Source organism: Melanotaenia boesemani, chromosome 19 (genome assembly GCF_017639745.1).
Source record: "Melanotaenia boesemani isolate fMelBoe1 chromosome 19, fMelBoe1.pri, whole genome shotgun sequence".
Taxonomy (NCBI): domain Eukaryota; kingdom Metazoa; phylum Chordata; class Actinopteri; order Atheriniformes; family Melanotaeniidae; genus Melanotaenia; species Melanotaenia boesemani.
Genome location: NC_055700.1, coordinates 7,361,060 through 7,381,621, shown reverse-complemented (window position 1 = coordinate 7,381,621; position 20,562 = coordinate 7,361,060). Strand labels below are relative to the sequence as shown.

Here is a 20,562-nt window from a genome sequence, read left to right as displayed (position 1 = left end):
ACCCCACATGCCAAAAACAGGAGAGACGCTGCTGCCTTTCTAACACTGTAACTGCTGCTGGGAGTTGAGAGTAAGACGGGAAGAAACTGCTTTGTTTTGCTCGGATAAACACGCATGAACCGCAGGCATGTGCGTGTTAGGAGTTGTGTTCTGCCGAACGCTTTGCAGGTATGCCTCAGCTGTTAATTTAATAACGGGACACCTTCCACTTCTCTGCTTTATGTTTCCATCTGAGGCTGTTAAATATGAAAGGCGTTTGTCATTTTCTGCTCTTTGGCACTTGCTGCTTGTGAGTTTTGTCTGCGATTTGAAATGTGCTCGACAGTTATTCTACGCTGTTGGTTTTAAAGTCTTTTACTGTCATGCCGTGAAACTTTACACTGACACGGAATGGGTTTCTGCTTAGCATGGAAAAAATGCAGAGCACTTTGTCCATGTGACCTTTGAAAGATTGGTGTCAAGTGAAATGTAAAACTAACATATAGTGTTTTAAAGGCTGAGATTTAGTGCAAACAGAACGTTTTGTTAACTTCATACTTAATATATTAGTTAAACTGTTAAAACCGTGACCCTAAATGGTCTGGGTATTGCATAAGAAGTCAGAAATGGGTCACCAGAGCTGATCACTCTGAACAGATTTGGAATGATTTGCAGTGAACCAGCCCATGCCAACCAAGACCCTGCCACACTATGGCAGAGCCACCATTTGGGTCAAGCATTCAGGCCTGTTGCATTCTCCTGGCTTGCTGCACACATGCACTTGTCAAATACTCGATAAAGGATGGTTCAAGTCACCATATCACTTTCTTTTCACACCTCTATGAGTGCATATGCTGTGTGGGGCACTGAACTCTCAAAAGTGCATTTTTAAAAAGGGAATTTGGGGTTTATGATGTAATTATAAGGAAAAATTAAGTTTTTTTGTAATGGTGTTTTTTATAATCGATCCCCTTATTGTGGTCAAGTTCTGTTTGATGCTGCGGTGCCTTTACAGAAGGTGGTGAGGGTGGATGTGTTAAGGTGCTGAGCTGGAACAGTGCAATCAGAGAAGAAAGATGCAAAGACAGGGACTCTGCCACATGAACCCCCACCAATATCCCCCCTTTTTTTTTGTTTTTTGTTTTTTTTTTTGTTTTATGATATTTTGCTAAAGGTTGTTATTACTGTTCGTCTGCAGAGAGCTGTGCTTCCACTCTGTAAACATCCTCCTTGTTCTGATCCAGTTCCACCATTGCAGTATCATCCATATCAGATCAGAAACTTTTTTTTTCTAAGCAGGATCAGGCTGGAATGACAGCAGCACACTTCACCACAACCAAACATAATTTTACACAAAATTCAGAAAAGATAACATTTACACCTAAAAGGTCTACTATTAATTCACAAAAAATGCACTTTGACTTATCAGCTAAATTATTTTCTTTAAATTTGAGCAGTTTTGAAGTGGATTCCAAGCAAAGGGAGCAGCTTGTTTAAATGACAAGCAGGAGTAAATCCTCATAGTATAGACGATGGCTTCTCAAGCTCTTTTGAAAAATGTCAGAGGAAGCAGTCCAAGAATAGCTTTGTAAATGAGAACATGCCAGTGATTCAGTGTAGATGAAACTGGTCTTCTGACACAAGTATGACAGACAGTGGTAAAAGAAAGTTTTATAATTATATAAAATATTTACATGTAGTAAACTTCCATTAAAATCAGGATTTCTGTTGAAATTGTATTTCCAGTTCTGCTGTAGTTTTATAAGTATCTCCAAAGTTGAGCACCTCCTTCTGGTTTGTGTGCACTGACTGCTTTTTTCTTTTTTAAGCAACCTTGTCATCTATGTGTCTTAGTGGTTGATGTAGATGGTAGCGATTGCATGATTGGTATCTACCTATAAGGACCTTGCACTCATTTCTAATATACAGGATATAAATTAATTGCAAAGCCTCAGGGTAAAATCCCTTTCTGAAGTGTCAAATCTAGGCACATAATCATGTGATCACAGTTATTGCAGGCAAATATGATCTTTTATCTTCATTCATCCACATAAAAAAAAAAACAGTAAAATTCACAAAACTTCATTTTTAAACATAGTTTTCTACAATTTCACAGAGTAAATTTGTATCCTGGATAATTTCTTGCCATCAACTGTTAGATTTCTCAGATCATGCAGAGGACATGTTTATGAGCTTGCTCTGGAGTTATACACAAAGCCAAATAATAAACCCTACTTTGAAACCACATGAATTTTTACCCTGAAATCAGAATATCATTTTTTCCACACACCACAGAGCACGATTGGATGTTAATTGCTTGATTACACCATGACATATACTCATACATTCCTCCTTTAAATTAGTCACATTAAATGATTAAACAGCAGATATCACCCTGATGTACGCTGCAAAGATGAAGTGAAACTTCTCATTTTCTTCCAGTTTCTCTAAACATCGCCTGAGAATGACCATCCCGAGCAGGTCAGTGGTATCAGCCAGAGACTGCTCTGAGGCTGGAAACAGCAGGAACACTCTGAGGTGGGACTTGTCTCCGGCTGAGATCAGAACCACGACAGACAGCTTGATAGCCAGAATAAAGAAGGTCTATGACGACGTTGGATCTTCAAACATTGAGAATGTCTCTGTTGAAAACACGCTGGAAGCTTTGGCTAATGCCAAGCTGGATTATGCATGTAAGTCTTTAAAAGGATGAGTCGGGAATAGTTCTTTTTTTGGAAATTCCATAAAAAGACTAAACAATAAGGAAATCCATCAAAGTCACAAAATTGCGTCAAGCACTAGGTTATGTCTGCAGAAATTAGTTTACAGACTAAATAAATTTCCTATGTTGTACAAATCTTCATAACTGTCACTGTTTTTGTGTGTTTTGTGGTCCCTTAGCATCACGGCACATCCTTGACTTCCCACAGTACGTTTGTCCCAATAAGGAGGTCCGATCAGCGAGCACAGAGGCAGATAAGAAACTGTCCGAGTTTGACGTGGAGATCAGCATGCGGGAAGATGTGTTCCAACGAATCACTGCCTTGCAGGTACCCCTCACGTCAACAGTTAGACGAAAATACACATCACTCAGAAACTAGATTAGATTAAAAAGTCCTCCAATAAAGACTCTAGTCCATTCATTGTGTTAAGTAAATCTTCATAGCAAGATCTATGGCGTGATGATTGGATGCATTTAACACAACAGCAATGCCAATATTATATTAAGATCAAGGAGACTGTGCTCATTTGAGCCCACCACTGATTTTTATTTAACCTTGGAAAGAAATTTAATCTCATCTAATCAGTGTCATCAGATGTGCCACACTCTGCTGGCTCACTTTGATGCTTTTAACATGTGTTTTAAATGGCCTCAAATTCACCAGTATGGAAAGATTGTTTGTATTGTGAATATATTTCAACAGAAAAAGCTTCCAGACAATCTTTCACCTGAAGGGAAGAGATTCTTAGACAGACTTGTCACCTTGGGCCAGAGGAAAGGATTACACATGTCTACAGATATACAGGAGGTAATACAGTCTGAGTTTGAAAAGTACATTGATTTAGTATAAACATACACTCACTGGCCTCTTTATTAGATTCACCTAGCTTCACTGCTTTTAGAACTGCTTTAATTCTTAGTGTAATAGATTCAACAAGGAGCTGGAAACATTCCTCGGAGATTTTGCTCCATATTGACATGAAAGCATCACACAGTAATTCCTTAATGTGACGCCCGTTCCACCACATCCCAAAGCTGATTTCACATCAGATCAGGCAAAGTTTTTCCATCTTCTTTTGCCCAGTTTTGGTGAGTTTGTTTGAATTGTTGCCTCAGTTTCTTGTTCTTAGCTGACGGGAGTGGCACATGGTGTGGTCTTCTGCTGCTGTAGGCCATCTGCTTCAAGGTTGGACGTGTTGTATATTCAGAGATGGTATTTGGTTGGAACCAGTGGTAATCTGAGTTCCTGTTGCTTTTTTATCATCTCCGACCAGTCTTCCCATTCTCCTCTGACTTCTGACATCAACAAGACCTTTTGGTCCAGACAACTGCTGCTCACTGGATATTTTCTCTTCTTCAGAACATTTTCTGTAAACCCTAGAGATGATTGTGTGTGAAAATCCCAGTAGATCAGCAGTTTGTGAAATACTCTGACCAACAACCATGTCACTTGTCACTTAAATCCCCTTTCTTCCTCATTCTGATGCCCAGTTTGAACTTCAGTAAGTCATCTTGGCCATGTCTACATGACTAAATGCAATGATGGAGTGGCTGCCATGTGATTGGCCGGTTAGCTATTTCTGTTAACAAGCAAGTGAAGAATTGTACCTAATAAAGTGGCCGGTGAGTGTAAATCTTAGGTATATTGGAGTTTATATGATTAATTGAAAATAGCAAAAAGTCAGACTGATGAAGCTGAAACCTTTTTTCTTTTAAATATTTGCTGAGATTGAGTTTGAAAAAGGTTTGAACGGGGCAACAAAAGACTAGAAAATTTGTATTATGCATATTTATTGCATGTATTGATTTATTATTTTCTCTCCCAAGGAAGTAAAAAGAACCTCCAAGCTCATCAGTGAACTTTCCATAGAATTTAACAAAAATCTGAATGAGGACAACACATTCCTTGTTTTTTCTGAGCATGAACTGGGTAAGCTCATCAGCGTATAGTACTATCTGGTCTGAAAGTGCTTGAACTAGTTCACTTGTTTTGTTTGTGTTGTGAAGGTGGACTCGCTGACAGCTACCTGAATGGCCTGGAGAAGACAGAGGAGGGACGGTATAAAGTGACCCTGGAATATCCCCATTACTACCCTCTGATGAAGAGGTGTCACAATCCTGAAACAAGGAGGAAGATGGAAACAGCTTTTCACAGCAGGTGTAAAGAGGTAACTCCTGCACTGGATCGCGTCAGCTTAAACAGTACTTCAAGTTAGTGCCTTTTGTTTTTTTGCTTTTAGGCAAGTGGATGGTTGGGGGGGGGGGGGGTTTAGGGAGATGCCCATTAGGATTTTCTGATTCCATTACTGTGCAAAACTGCTCAGTCACTCTTCTTTTCTCTCGATTTTGCTTCCAAGCAATCAGATTTTGTCATTTTTAAAGTGCACTTGAGAAATAATTCTCCTGGGTTTCAGAAACACTGTAAAAGCTTTTTCCTTTGCTTTAATCCAGACATGTAAATTAATTAAAACAACAGACAGTTGAACCAGCCTGTTCAGAAAAAAGAACCAGTTCTGAATGGATAGAAAACAGTATTTTAGCAGCAGGAAGATCATTCCCAAAGAGCTGTTGAAAACTTGATGTATTTCAGTATTGTCCTCAAAATGCTGGAGGAAACTCAACAAGGAGGACAACAGAAGAAATGTCAGGTCTAAACTAGCCTTCCACTAGCCTTCAAGACTGCAGCTGTCACTCCGATCATCAAAAAACCTGGTGCTGATCCGTCTGACTTCAATAACCTTTGTCCCATTTCCAATCTTCCCTTTCTCTCCAAAATTCTCGAAAAGGTCGCCGCCTCTCAGCTCCACAAACACCTCACTAATAATAACCTTTACGAACAATTCCAGTCTGGCTTCTGTCCTTTCCACAGTACAGAATCTGCTCTGTTAAAAATCACTAACGATCTGCTGATGGCAGCTGACTCTGGTCTTCTCACAATCCTCATCCTCTTAGATCTCAGTGCAGCATTCAACACCATCTCACACAGTATCCTCCTAAATAGACTGGCAACCCTGGTGTAGACTGGTGTTTCTCATTCCCTTCTCACTTGGTTTTCCTCGTATCTCTCCAACCGCACACAGTTTATTCAACTCAAAGCCCACACTTCAGAGTCACTCCCCGTCGAGGCCGGTGTACCCCAGGGATCAGTCCTGGGCCCCCTTCTGTTCACGTATCTTCTCCCCCTTGGCTACATTTTCCGTAAATATAATATCAACTTCATTCCTATGCAGACGACACCCAGCTCTACATCTCCTCCAAACCGTACTCTTCTCTTCCACCTCTCTCTGACTGTCTCCAGGAAATCAAAGTATGCTTCTCCAGAACCCTGCTGCTCGTATCCTGACTCGCACCTCTTCCTTTAAACATATTTTTCCTGTACTTCAACAACTCCACTGGCTCCCAATAAAATACAGAATCAACTATAAGTTACTGGTCCTCACTTTTAAAGGTATTCACAATCTGGCCTCTCCTTATCTGTCTGATCTCCTCCATATTGCCACTCCCTCCTGTGCTCTCAGGTCATCCTCCTCCGTTCACCTTACTGTTCCCCCTGCCCATCTCTGTACCAGCTCTGGAACTCCCTCCCACCCGAGATTCGGAACACCAACTCTCTTCCATCTTTCACATCTGTACTCAAAACCCACCTGTTTAAACTGGCATACTCCCTATAACTCACTTAACCGACTGTCTTATGTCACTTTTATATCAATGTCTTTTAATCTGTTTTTAACTCTTATTTATTTATTTTATTTATTTATTTATTTTTAATTTTTTCCTTTGTGTACGGTGACCTTGGGTATAGAAAGGCACCAAGAAATAAAATTTATTATTATTATTATTATTATTATTATTATTATTATAAACAATTATCTACAGCAGATGAAAAGGATCTAAAAGTGATGTCCTTAAGATATTGGGGGGGAAAAAATTCAGCAAAGATCTGACACATATTTGTTACTTTGTTAGTTTTCTTTGTAGTTGTTTGTATTTTTCTGTTTTTTTTTTGTTTTGTTACCTACGCAGTTACAGTGTATGTACAGTCACAATTTGCAATTTAAAAAAGAAACCTGTTGAAGCCACATCAGAAATGGTCTCTGTGGAAGGATAAGGGTCAAATAGTTATTGCTAAGGAAGTGAAACAGGGAGAAGGCTGAGGTATGCCACATGCCACAAGAAGTGGACTAAGAGTCTGCAGCAACAGGTCTGATGGAGGATGAATCCTCCCCAGAGCCTGGACCTCAACATTAATGAAGCGATTTAGGATAGAGAATGAAACAAAAGGTAGCCAATATCCAAAGAAGAGCTTTGTAAAGCCTTTCAAGAAGCCTAAAGAACTATTCCTGAGGACTACTTAGACTACTTGTCTAAGGGTTCAAACTGTGTTCAAGAACAAAGCTGCTCAGACCACACACTGACTTTCAAGCTTGTTAGCTTTGTTATGTACTGTACTTTTATTCATATTTGCACATTTTTCAATAAATATCTAAAAATATTTCCTGTTTTCTTGGCAAGATATAGAGAAAAAATGGTATTTCAAGTTTTTTTGCATAGTATCGAACCTCTTCTCATCTGTCATTCCTGAGTTATTCATGCACTGAAAGGAGTTGAAGTTGCTTGAAATTCAACATTGTTGTTTCTTTGTGTTGTATCAACCTCAGTGTGAGCTGCTCACCCTGCAGCCTCATCAGAACTGTATTTAATTACTAAAAAATACAAACTACACAGTTCCTAAAGCATGCAACTGGTGGTTATGATGCAGTCATAACAAATTTAAAATTTTAGATTTCCTTCATTTGGTGTTAACTGGAACTGTGCAGGAAAAAGCATTCACAGGATTTAAGCAAATGAGTTCAAAAGAACAATTCTTGACTCTCACCATCCGTGGCATGAAACCACACTGCTGCTGTTAATGACATGGTAGAAAAAACACCCATTATAAGCTGTGAGGACCAGTGGTCCAATACCAGTTGCTCCAGTGTTGTATTTCTGGCAGATGCAGCTACATCTGTTAGAAGCTACATCATTAAACCACACAGTGCCACCAATGATCACAGATGTCAGGAAATAAACAAGAACTAAGATCATAAGCATCATAACTTTATAATATACTAATGTAATTTATTTTTTCTGCAGGTCAACACAGCGATCCTCGAACAGCTGATCCAACTCAGGGCACAGGTTGCAGACATACTTGGTTACAGTAGCCATGCAAACTATATGCTGGAGATTAACATGGCTAAAAATGCAAGCAATGTGTCTGACTTTATAGGTACGGCCCCACTGACACCTCATCTCTAACACACACAAACACACACAATAACATTCTCAGCCATTTCAGATAAAGATCAATGCCATCTGATAATGACATTACAGTAAGAGAATAAAGTTTATTGGACTGTTTAATAGGGAAGAAGAGAAATGTAGCGCCTCATACCACCTTCATTTATAGTGCAGCATGTGTTACACGGCATTCCTTTTGTAGACAGAGTAGCATTCAGTAATTTATGACTCATACAAGCAGGTGGTTTATACTACAAAGGGTCTCACTGTGTGTGGCCAGTTTCCTGTTATTGTAGTTCAGCGCTGTGTTAAGCTCTACTTGATTGTCTACAGAAGAGTCAGCTGTTTTCTCAAACAAGCTGCACATTGCACACAAATTATGTACAGAAATTCAGAACATAGCGTGACCTAAATTTTCTGCAGAAAAAGCAAAACCTAACGTGTAATTTTAACGTGTACACCAGTATATAAAGTATAGAGAGTGGATGCAGGACTTTCATTGTATATGAATTAAATCAAATCATCTTTATTGTCATGATGTTCATACTAAAGTCAGTACAACATGACATTATATTCCCCAACAAATCCAAAACATTTAAAACATTATTGAAAAATTGCATTAAGAAAATTACATCAGCTGTTAAAACCAAGGTGCAATTTGGCAAGCAGCATTGTGCAATGTTCATGAATCAATCTGTGTAGAGTTTGTATGTTCTCCCCGTGTATGCGTGGGTTCTCTTCGGGTTCTCCGGCTTCCTCCCACCGTCCAAAGACATGCACGATAAGTTAATTGGTTATTCTAAATTCTCCCTAGGAGAATGTGCATGTGAATGGTTGTTTGTCCCCTATGTGTTGGCCCTGTGACAGACTGGTGACCTGTCCATGGTGTACCCTGACTCTCACCGGTTAAAATGCTGGGGTAGGCTCCAGCTCCCCCGCGACCCGTAATGGAACAAGCGGTCAAGATAATGATTGAATGAAGGAAGATGATCACTAATATCATTTAAAGTAATCCACTTGTCACTGCATCATAAATATTAGTAAAAATGTGATCAATAGTAGCACCTACTTGGTTTATTTATGAAGGCGAGATTTGTATAGAAGCTTCTGTTATAAAAACTTTCCATACCGAGATGATTAAACTGATCTCAGAACGGTATTTAGATGCAGTTTTATCCTGTGATCAACACTGACTTTATACTTGATCATAACCCACATATATCACCATGGCAACCAAGTGCAGCTTCACTCAGTAAAAGTGAGACCCTTTCTGAACTTGTCACATGCAGACATGAGTCTGTTTGCTGCAAAAAAATAACACAACACTCGACAAACTGCATGCAAAGATTGTTATTATAGATTATCACGGAGGTGGGAGAAGAGTTTCTTCACTGTGGATGCTCTGATGATGTTACAAAGTTGCCAGCCTGGTAAAACACTTTCCACAACGGTCACAGGCATACGGCTTTTCTCCGGTGTGGACGCGCTGATGACATTTCAGATTTCCCATCTGGGTAAAGCTCATCCTACAAATAGGACAGGTGTAGGGCTTTTCTCCGGTGTGGACTCGCTGATGTTTCTTGAGTTCACACGGCCACCTCCAACATTTTCCACAATCACAGCGGTGTTGTTTGTCCTCAGTAGAGATCCGTTGAGCCGGCCGTCTTTTACTGGGACCGTCCCTATCCTCATCATGAGGCCCATCTGGATTGATTTGATTCTGTGAAGCAAAGACAGAAGGAAGGAGATAGTGTTACCATGGTGACCACTAAAGGGATAATAGCAATTGACTTTAAATATGCAGTTATATTACATCTATAAATGTGAAATGTTATACTAAAGATAATTATTTTTCTATTTAAAGATAATTAATCAACACTTTTGTTTTCTAACTATCAAACTCCACAAAAGCTCAGAGTCAGTTTTAAATGGACTAAAGATGTTAGCATAAAATTTCAAATGACAACAAAACTAGAAGTGATTTACTTCTGCTGGCAGGGAACTCGGTTGATGATTTTTCTCCTCAATGGAAATTTCCTCCTCTTCTTCCTTCATCTTTAAATCTGCTCTGACAAACAAAGACACAAAGTCAGAAAAGAAAACCCAGAAACTGGGACAATGACAGCATTTTTACTTGTAGTGTTTAAACTTTTTCAGCCTTCAAATACTTTAAATCAAAGAAAACATCAGCAGAAACTAACTTTATTAGTAGAGATTAATGAGATAATCCAGTCAGACTAAGTTATATCCTCCCTCAGTCAACTTTGTGCACAGTTTAAAAAAAAAAACAAGCTAAATACTTTTAATGAAAACTCTCCTGTAAACTACATCAGTTCCAGTGAAACAAGGAGTTTTTCTTACCGTTTGCTGGGTTAAATGCTGTCAATGTGCAGGTTTCTGAGTGTCGCTACAGAGGTCAGAGCTCACTGAGGTTTGACTGGTGGACTGAGGATTTCCATGGAAACCAGTTCAAATGAGTCCAGTTCCACAACTCTTTTAAAAATAAACCCTCACTTTCTTTCACTCGCCCACTAAATTGATTGTAAACAACAGATGGTTTCCATGATTAAACCAGATTCTACTGTGTTCATGTTTATGTCTATTGAGATCCCCGTTAGCGTCAGCAGCATGCTGCATCAGCTTTTCTTCCTGGGGTCAGTTTACAGTAGAAAAAGTATACAATTCACATTTTTCACAGATTACAAATTAAATATTAAAATAACATTTTGATCATCTTACTTTTTCCACTAATACAATATTAATTCCCATACATTGTCATCATTTATACATTCATTTACAATGTAGTCATCTTATACACTATCATACTAAAATACACTCGCACATTATTCACTTTAAATCTGAATATTTTTATAGTATATTTTCAGTTGCTTTTTAAAACAGTAAGCATTGCATTGTTGTGTAATATTTTGTGGTAGTGAGTTCCACTCATGCATGGCTCTAAACATCACTGTACGTTGACTTAAACGTGTTTTACATTTTGGTAGAGTGAAACACAGCCCTACTGAACGCCTTGTTGAGTAATTATGTGTGTTTTTGCTAAACGGACGTTTCTGGTAAAACATAGACGGTGTTTTTGTCATAATAATATTATTTAAAAAATGAATCAGTGAATATAACCATCTATTCTTTACCCAATATGTGTGCAGCTTGTACTGAAAATGCTAAACACAACCACACAACATGTGAAGATGCTGAGATGTGGTTCTTTATTCAGCTGTCTGTTATGTGTCGGCTCAACACTGGGTCATCCCTTGAGTTAGAAGATTTTTTGTTTTACCAGTCATGATGTTCATACTAAAGTCAGTACAACAACATGACATATTCCCCAACAAATCCAAAACATTTAAAACATTATTGAAAAAGTGCATTAAGAAAATTACATCAGGTGTTAAAATCAAGGTGGAGTGTGGCAAGCAGCATTGTGCAATGTTCATGAAAGTTCAAAAGATACCGTAATAAATATTAAATCAAATTATGGGTGATTGTGACGTGCAAAGTGCAGCTGTGTGTGCTAAAGCAAATAGTTCATGGTGTTATTAAGGAGCCTGATGGCTTGTGGGAAGAAGATATTTAGCAGCCTGGTGGTCCTGCAGTTTAGGCTTCCATATCTTTTATGTTAGGCCAGCAGCTGAAAGAATCCATAGAAAGGATGTTAGGGGTTCTTCGTGATGCCCAGGGCTCTGCTTCTGCATCGCTATGTGAAGACACCCCAAATACACTGCAGCCAGAAAAACCGCTGGAGATAGAATATTTGTTGGTGCACTTTTCACTGCACTCTTGTAGAGGATGGTGAGGATGTTAGTGGAGAGCAAGGCCCTTTCTGAGTTTTCTCAGGTAGTACAGTCTCTGATGGCTTTGAGGTGAACCTGGGCTCAGTGTGATGGCTGGAGAAGCTCTCCCTGCTGTGGACTGACTGTGGTCTCTTTGTCAGAAAGCTCCTAAACCTGTGTGGACATTTAAAAGCACCCGTTTGTCGCCTTTACCATGACAAATGAAAGAAAACATTTTGTGTTTGTGTAGAGTTTAGATTGTTTTTCTGTACATGTTAATGGACTTATTGCTATAATTTTCTAAACAGTTGGCTTGTAAAGTCTAAACATGCTAAGATATTGAATTTTCTGAAACAGGTTAAAGTAGTGCAACATAATTTGCTTGTGACTGGTTTTGATGGCACACTGCTATTTATTAAGTGGCATTAAGTAAAAAATGTTTCATGCTACTAAACTACGACACAAACTCCTGCCAAAGATATAAATCTTGTACAGTCATTTCAAACTGTTGATGATTGTCAGAGGAAGGTCTTTCACAGACAAAACTTGAAGGATTAGTCCACTACATTTGTTTGGATTTGATTAAAATCAATTTATTTTAAATGACTTGTAAGAAAAGAACAAAATCAATATTTTTTGGTGCATCTCAGTAATTTTTTACTTTCTGCATCTGTGGCTTTACCACTTCTTATTTAGAATATATACTGCTGTACAAAAGCCTCAGTGACCCCTGCAAGATATGATGCATGAACAAAGAAGTTTGAAAGTGAATATTTGGTCTGCGCATCTTTATTCTTCAACAGTCCGAACCCTCTTTCACAAGACTTCTGTCATTTCTTTAAGCAGTTATCAAGAATAGTTCTTCGGGATCTTTGACAGACTTTCTTCTTAGGATGTTTCTGCCTTTTGTTTTGTTCTCTGTCCAGTGGTTCTCTCTCTGGTGACACTAATCTCACATTTAAAGCACTCAAACACCACATAAACATGTTGCTCTATATTTATGCAGAAATAGGAAGATGATCACTAATATCATTTAAAGTAATCCACTTGTCACTGCATCATAAATATTAGTAAAAATGTGATCAATAGTAGCTCCTACTTGGTTTATTTATGAAGGCGAGATTTGTATAGAAGCTTCTGTTATAAAAACTTTCCATACCAAGATGATTAAACTGATCTCAGAACGGTATTTAGATGCAGTTTTATCCTGTGATCAACACTAACTTTATACTTGATCATAACCCACATATATCACCATGGCAACCAAGTGCAGCTTCACTCAGTAAAACTGAGACCCTTTCTGAACTTGTCACATGCAGACATGAGTCTGTTTGCTGCAAAAAAATAACACAACACTCGACAAACTGAATGCAAAGATTGTTATTATAGATTATCACGGAGGTGGGAGAAGAGTTTCTTCACTGTGGATGCTTTGATGATGTTTCAAAGTTCCCAGCCTGGCAAAACACTTTCCACAGCGGTCACAGGCATACGGCTTTTCTCCGGTGTGGACGCGCTGATGACGTTTCAGACTTCCCGACTGGGTAAAGCTCATCCTACAAATAGGACAGGCATACGGCTTTTCTCCCGTGTGGATGCGCTGATGACATTTCAGATTTCCCAACTGGGTAAAGCTCATCCTACAAATAGGACAGGTGTAGGGCTTTTGTCCGGTGTGGATGCGCTGATGATATTTCAGACTTCCCGACCAGGTAAAGCTCATCCTACAAATAGGACAGGTGTAGGGCTTTTCTCCGGTGTGGACTCGCTGATGTTTCTTGAGTTCATACGGCCACCTCCAACATTTTCCACAATCACAGCGGTGTTGTTTGTCCTCAGTAGAGATCCGTTGAGCCGGCCGTCTTTTACTGGGACCGTCCCTATCCTCATCATGAGGCCCATCTGGATTGATTTGATTCTGTGAAGCAAAGACAGAAGGAAGGAGATAGTGTTACCATGGTGACCACTAAAGCGATGATAGCAATTGACTTTAAATATGCAGTTATATTACATCTAGAAATGTGAAATGTTATACTAAAGATAATTATTTTTCTATTTAAAGATAATTAATCAACACTTGTTTTTTAACTATCAAACTCCACAAAAGCTGAGAATCAGTTTTAAATGGACTAAAGATGTTAGCATAAAATTTCAAATGACAACAAAACTAGAAGTGATTTACTTCTGCTGGCAGGGAACTCGGTTGATGATTTTTCTCCTCAATGGAAATTTCCTCCTCTTCTTCCTTCATCTTTAAATCTGCTCTGACAAACAAAGACACAAAGTCAGAAAAGAAAACCCAGAAACTGGGACAATGACAGCATTTTTACTTGTAGTGTTTAAACTTTTTTAGCCTTCAAATACTTTAAATCAAAGAAAACATCAGCAGAAACTAACTTTATTAGTAGAGATTAATGAGATAATCCAGTCAGACTAAATTATATCCTCCCTCAGTCAACTTTGTGCACAGTTTAAAAAAAAAAACAAGCTAAATACTTTTAATAAAAACTCTCCTGTAAACTACATCAGTTCCAGTGAATTAAGGAGTTTTTCTTACCGTTTGCTGGGTAAAATGCTGTCAATCTGCAGGTTTCTGAGTGTCGCTACAGAGGTCAGAGCTCACTGAGGTTTGACTGGTGGACTGAGGATTTCCATGGAAACCAGTTCAAATGAGTCCAGTTCCACAAGTCTTTTAAAAATAAACCCTCACTTTCTTTCACTCTGCCACTAAATTTGATTGTAAACAACAGATGGTTTCCATGATAAAACCAGATTCTACTGTGTTCATGTTTATGTCTATTGAGATCCCCGTTAGCGTCAGCAGCATGCTGCATCAGCTTTTCTTCCTGGGGTCAGTTTACAGTAGAAAAATGCTAAACACAACCACACAACATGCTGAGATGTGGTTCTTTATTCAGCTGTCTGTTATGTGTCGACTCAACACTGGGTCATCCCTTGAGTTAGAAGTTTTTTTTTTACTTCTAGAGTAATTCATAGGTCAGTTAGGTCCTTTCAGAAACCAAAACATGCCGTCACTGTTAAAGAACATTTCAAAAGATTATAGGAAAGTCTAACAACATTAAAAAAGGTATTATGACTTTTGCTCAGAGCTCGCTGAATGTAAAGTCTAGTGTGTCTCACACAATATAGACTCAGTATAAATTCCTCTCTGTCATGTTCTTTTACCCACTTGGAGTGTGTGGTGGTGTACGTTCACATTTTGTTATGTTAAAGCCTTTTTCCAAAATGAAATAAATAAACTTTATTTCCCAAAATTCTACACAAAATATCTCATAATGACAACTTGAACTATTTTATTTGGCAATGTTTGCACATTTATAAATAAAAAAACTTAGAAATAACATTTACACAAGTATTCACAGCCGTTCTCATTAAGCTCAAAATTGAGCTCAGATGAATCCTGTTTCCACTTCTTTCCACTTACGAAGTTTCTCCTTCGTAAAAGGCACATGGCCGCCCATCTGGAGTTTACCAAAGGGCACCTGATGCTTTCAGAGCCTAGAAAATTAGTCTAAAGTAATGTGCTTTTTACAGTGCTGGCCTAAAAAAACAGGGCTGACGTCACTCAACTTTTTCTTTTGTTGTATTCCTGGGGTCATTGTTGCCCTGTAGCGTCCTGGGGCTGAGAAACAGCACTTCACAAGTTTGTGTTCCAGCCCAGATCATTGCTTGACAGCTACATTTAACTTAAGAGCTCAAGAAAGACAGAAAGTGACAGGGCAGCAGATGAGACAAGAGTCAATGTTGGACTGATTCTTACTGGCTGGAGAAAGCTCAGCAAAGAGCTTTACTGTTGAATTAGCCTTCGTTAGGGGATGAAAATCTGCCAAAGTTCAGTAGTGTTGCTTTACTTGACAACAAGCTGTTGGATCTGGTGTGTTGGAGTAGGTAAGCACATAAAACCTGCAGGACAGTAGTCCTCGAGTACCAGAGTTTGAGATCCCTGCCCTAGATGATCCTTGGTGTGATGTCAGAAATGAGTCTGAAGGAAGACATATTCTGATGAATGCAGATAAGAAAAGTAATGGAGGAGTTTTGACTCTAGACCAGAAAGTCTTTGAGGTAATCACATCACGACTGGTTCTTTTAGATCATGTCATAAAATTTCATGTTTTTAATTCTTGTGGTTTTTGCTGTGCAAAAAAAAAGAAAGAAAAAAACCTCCTAAAGTTATATAATTTTTCTCCTTTACTACCTTTGCAGATACGTTCCATGGAAGACTGAAGCCCATTGGCATAAAGGAGAGGAAATATATCCTTGCACTGAAGAAGAGGGAGTGCTTGATGAAGGGCTACCTGTTTGATGGGCAGATCAATGCCTGGGACTTGCCCTACTACATGAATCAAGTGGAGCAGTGCAAGTTTGCTGTGAACAAGGACAAACTGATCGAGTATTTCCCTCTCCAAGTGGTAACAGAAGGACTGTTTGATATCTACCAGGAGCTGCTGGGTCTCACGTTCACAGAAGTGGAGCATGCTCATGTGTGGCATGAAAACGTCAAACTTTTTTCAGTCCATGATGCAGAAACAGGAGAGGAGATTGGACAGTTTTACCTGGACTTGCATCCAAGGTAGAGACTGTGTCTCTTCTTATAGACCATCAAATCAGCTGATTAAAGCTCTTGTGGTGTTATTTGTGTACATATTTAGTTTTCTGCCTGGTTGTTGCTTGTCTCCAGGGAAGGAAAATATGGCCACGCAGCTTGTTTTGGGCTCCTGCCTGGCTGCAGAGGGCCTGATGGAAAACGCAGACTTCCAGTAGCAGCGATGGTAGCTAACTTTACCAAGCCCAGGAAAGACTGGCCCTCTCTCCTGCAGCACCACGAAGTGGAGACCTATTTTCATGAGTTTGGTCATGTGATGCATGAGCTCTGCTCTAAGGTAAGTCATTGTAAATACGTGTACTTTGTCAGCTAATTAGGGTGAAAGAGGCTGAACATTTCCTGTGTGTATGAATCAGACCACTTTTTCAGAATTCAGTGGCACTCTGGTGGAGACTGACTTTGTGGAGGTGCCATCTCAGATGCTGGAGAACTGGGTTTGGGAAAAAGAGCCTCTAAGGAGAATGTCTCGCCACTACAAAGACGGCTCGCCAATTCCAGACAATCTGCTTGACAAGCTGATTGCCTCCAGAGTAGCTAACACCGGTCAGACCCTAAAATTCTCACAAAAAAAGAGATATAATCGTTTCTAACATTTATGCAGAATGTCAGAGTGTTGATGTGCTCGCCTCTTCCTCAGGTCTGATGAACCTGCGCCAGGTCGTCCTCAGTAAAGTGGACCAATCACTTCACTCCAGCTCCAGTGCTGACACAGCTGAAGTGTTTGCAAAGCACTGCCAGGACATCCTGGGTGTTCCTGCAACTCCAGGTCAGCTGAAAGTTTAGAAACACTGGAAGCACTAAGTAAAAAGACCCAGTGAGATACAATTAAAGTGTTTTGTTTTAGTTCTGACACATTTAATTATTTTATTTGGGCATTGTTAATTGGATCAGACTTTCACCCAAACACCATGGAACACATAAGCTCCTCTGCAAACATCTATTTGTAAAGTATTGCAGGCTCTCTAAAATACTGACAGTATGCTACTGTTGCTGTGCATCTATGCAGCTTCCAAGCTTCCTTGAGTTTGCATCATGGTGTAGGGATGAAAGTCTGCTCTTCTCTTCTCTGAGTAGATGTGAATATGGGACTGTTGTAAATTTCAGCATCACACATTACTTATACCTCTTACCATGATGTAACTGAATCATCTTAACACAAATCTTGTTTCGATGAATTAAGCAGGATTTGGCCTGGATTACTGAACCTAATGTCCCGCCTCTGTTCACATTACTGCACCTTGTTTCAGTAACCGATTTGATGCAGTTTGTGAGTTTTAAAGTTACACATCTCTAAAAGCTGATAGCTTTTACAGTGACTGCTAATGAAAAAGATCTTGTTGGGCTTCAGAACTTAGTCCTACTGATTATATGTTAAAATATCCATAAAGTTAGTTTGCTGATGTAAAAATGTGAATTTCACATAACGAAAGTATTTAGACATAATAAAGAAAGAAATTTAAATGTACCAAAAAAAAAAAACAAAGAAAAAAACTAACACTTCATCAGTTCTATCTGGGATTAAAGCTGAGGTAAAGCAGGAGTTGGTAACCTTGACAAAAAGGTGCCCATCCCTCTGCACTGTGCCAAGCACACATACATAGTAGCAGAGGAGGCTTCAATGTGCCTGCAGGACAGTTATCAGGTCAACGTAACAACTGCTGATTGATACAAATTAGATGCTGATTGGTTTTCACAAAGGTCCATCGACTTCTTATAAATCCTATCTGGACCACCAGGGGGAGCCAGAGACACCTGATGACCTGTTTCTGTTGTTTGTTACGAAGTTCTACTTTAATCAACGCCTCTTCAATACTTAATTTATTATGTTTAATTATAAGAACTTTATTGTTAGCATCCAAAGTTTGTGTTTAATTTAATTATTTGAGAATTTATTGTAAAATTATGCCTTTTTTGTAATTTGTGTCTACAAATACATTTCTGTTTTCTGCAGGCACCAATATGACAGCCAGTTTCAGCCACTTGGCCGGAGGATATGATGGTCAATACTACAGCTATCTGTGGAGTGAAGTTTACTCCATGGACATTTTTTTCAGTCGCTTTAAACAAGAAGGCATCATGAATCCAAAGGTTGGTTAGGTGGATTGCCTGTTTTCCGTTTGCTTATAATTTAGTCTCTTTTTTTGTGGAATATCTTGTGTGATTATGTTTGCCTTGACACAGGTTGGAAAAGAGTACAGAAGGGTGATACTGGAAGCTGGTGGCTCTGTGGATGGGATTGACATGCTGAAGACCTTCCTTGGGCGAGCGCCATGTCAGGATGCCTTTTTTCAGAGCAAGGGACTGATTAAGACACAGGAAACACAAACGTCATAATTTGATTTACTTTGTCATTTTGGGGAAAAAAAAAAACAAGTTTGAATGCTGTGCAAATGGAAATGGAAAAATAAAAAGAGAAGAAGCGAGTTCAAATCATTTAAACTCTGTTTTTATTTGAAAACAAGTAAAGAGAACTACTGCCACCATCTATAAGCCTGAGCTTATCGAAGATGGACCGAGGTAAAGTGGTATGATGAGGGAAAACTTTGCACAGTATTTGGAAAGTATGAATGCTGTGTACTCTAGGCTAAAAACAGGGAAGGATCCATTTGGCCTGATATCAGAGACAGTTTAAAATCCAGCACCACTGATGGAACTGGGTGCATTAATGCACACTGCACAAGCAACTTGCAAGTCTGTGAAGGCACCATTAACTCTGACCAATATACAGAGGTTTTTCCAGATTATATCTTATTAATAGGAGTCTAAAAATGTGGGAAATTAAAGAATTTGTTTTTTAATAGTAGGATAGTGCAGATCTTTGTATAGATGCACTGAAGGAATTTGTTAGTAAGTATAAAAGTAATAACGGAACAATATTCATGTCTTTTCTGAATGCTTCTAAAGTCTTTTACAGAATTAGTCGTTGTAAATTGTTTACCAAACTGCACGAGTGAGGAGTATCTGATAAGAATATTGTTATTCACATTAGTCTATGCAAGCCAAATAGGGTAGGAGCATATCCGCATCCTTTTTGGTCACTAATGGGGATTACAAGGTGGTTCGGTCTTTCTGTCTCCTTATAGTGGAGGCCTACAGCGATTGCAAAGAGTCTGTGCAAATTACAGTGTTTAGAAATTTCCTTCATTTGGTTTCTCAGTAGTGTTAAATGTAGCGAACAAGGTCAGATTTTTAGCTCAAATAATCAGATGATCACGTACACCGTCAGGGCTGTAAAATGTATACACAGGCAAATGTGCTGGCCAGCAACTTTCATATGTACACAGATGATGTTAAAATAACACCTTTAGAGCGTGTTGTACTCCTTTCTACGCTGCCCATTTGTGGTGCAGTTATAGCAAAGATAAAAAAAAATTCTTCAGGTGGCATTTCATGATGCTTTCAGACTATTGCTTTCACTTCCAATGCAAACATGTTTGTATCAAATAATGTTCCTAGTTTTTATGTAGAATTGAAAAATGTCATATATAAAGTTAAAATAATGCAATCACAATGACATGTCTGGTAATGGTAATGACTGGTAATGACTGAGCCAACACCATGTGTAGAAGGTATTCTATGCAGGGTGACATCGGGTAAAATGAGCCTTTTAAGGTTTGAGCCTCCTAGCTCTTTAAATTTTAGCAGCTAATGGCTGCAAATACCTAAAAATAATTATATGGCTGTACATGACAAAAACTGTTTGATTGTTCTGTAGTTGACATTGTAGGTGGGACATCGAGCTTGTGGAGGAAAACTGAGGTGAGTGGTCCTGCAGACAAATTCTTCTTGAAGCTGATAAGGTAGATAAATCAGAAAGTAACAAATATTCATCGAAAATAAAGGAAAATGATATTTATGATTCACCTCAGATGAAATGTAAATTTTTCTTAGTTAACTTTTTTTTTTATGAAAAACCCTTTTTTGTGGGTGACTCAATTTACTACAATACATTAAGGTAAACTGAGTCATGCATTTTAGCTAAAATGAGCCACTGTCAGAGTTGTATTTTGATAGTTCATTTCATTACAAAATTATTCATGTTCAAACATGTTTCACGCTACTGAACTACGACACAAACTCCTGCCAAAGATATAAATCTTGTACAGTCATTTCAAACTGTTGATGATTGTCAGAGGAAGGTCTTTCACAGACAAAACTTGAAGGAT

The 20,562-nt window shown here is 38.8% G+C and overlaps 2 protein-coding genes across 4 annotated transcripts; one reads left to right on the top strand and one right to left on the bottom strand.

Moving 5' to 3' along the window:
- Positions 1–15: 15 nt before the first annotated feature.
- LOC121629839 (thimet oligopeptidase-like) lies at positions 16–19,240 on the top strand. The gene is made up of 13 exons (XM_041969661.1): positions 16–168; positions 2,422–2,672; positions 2,881–3,029; positions 3,405–3,509; positions 4,529–4,631; positions 4,709–4,869; positions 7,835–7,970; positions 15,997–16,363; positions 16,472–16,673; positions 16,753–16,939; positions 17,034–17,162; positions 18,348–18,484; positions 18,578–19,240. The coding sequence occupies exons 1-13, from the start codon at positions 128–130 to the stop codon at positions 18,728–18,730; spliced, it is 2,121 nt and encodes a 706-aa protein (XP_041825595.1). The 5' UTR covers positions 16–127; the 3' UTR covers positions 18,731–19,240.
- On the bottom strand, positions 8,821–14,854 carry LOC121629841 (zinc finger protein 239-like). Of its 3 annotated transcripts, none has more exons than XM_041969666.1 (4): positions 14,330–14,854; positions 13,955–14,036; positions 13,210–13,690; positions 8,821–9,556 (listed from the first exon to the last, which is right to left on the bottom strand). In XM_041969666.1, the coding sequence occupies exons 2-4, from the start codon at positions 14,021–14,023 to the stop codon at positions 9,393–9,395; spliced, it is 714 nt and encodes a 237-aa protein (XP_041825600.1). In that variant the 5' UTR covers positions 14,024–14,036; positions 14,330–14,854; the 3' UTR covers positions 8,821–9,392. The 3 variants fall into 3 exon arrangements, with proteins under 3 accessions (XP_041825600.1, XP_041825599.1, XP_041825601.1); XM_041969665.1 differs by having other exon boundaries at positions 13,955–14,031; XM_041969667.1 differs by lacking the exon at positions 14,330–14,854 and adding an exon at positions 14,170–14,194.
- Positions 19,241–20,562: the final 1,322 nt, after the last annotated feature.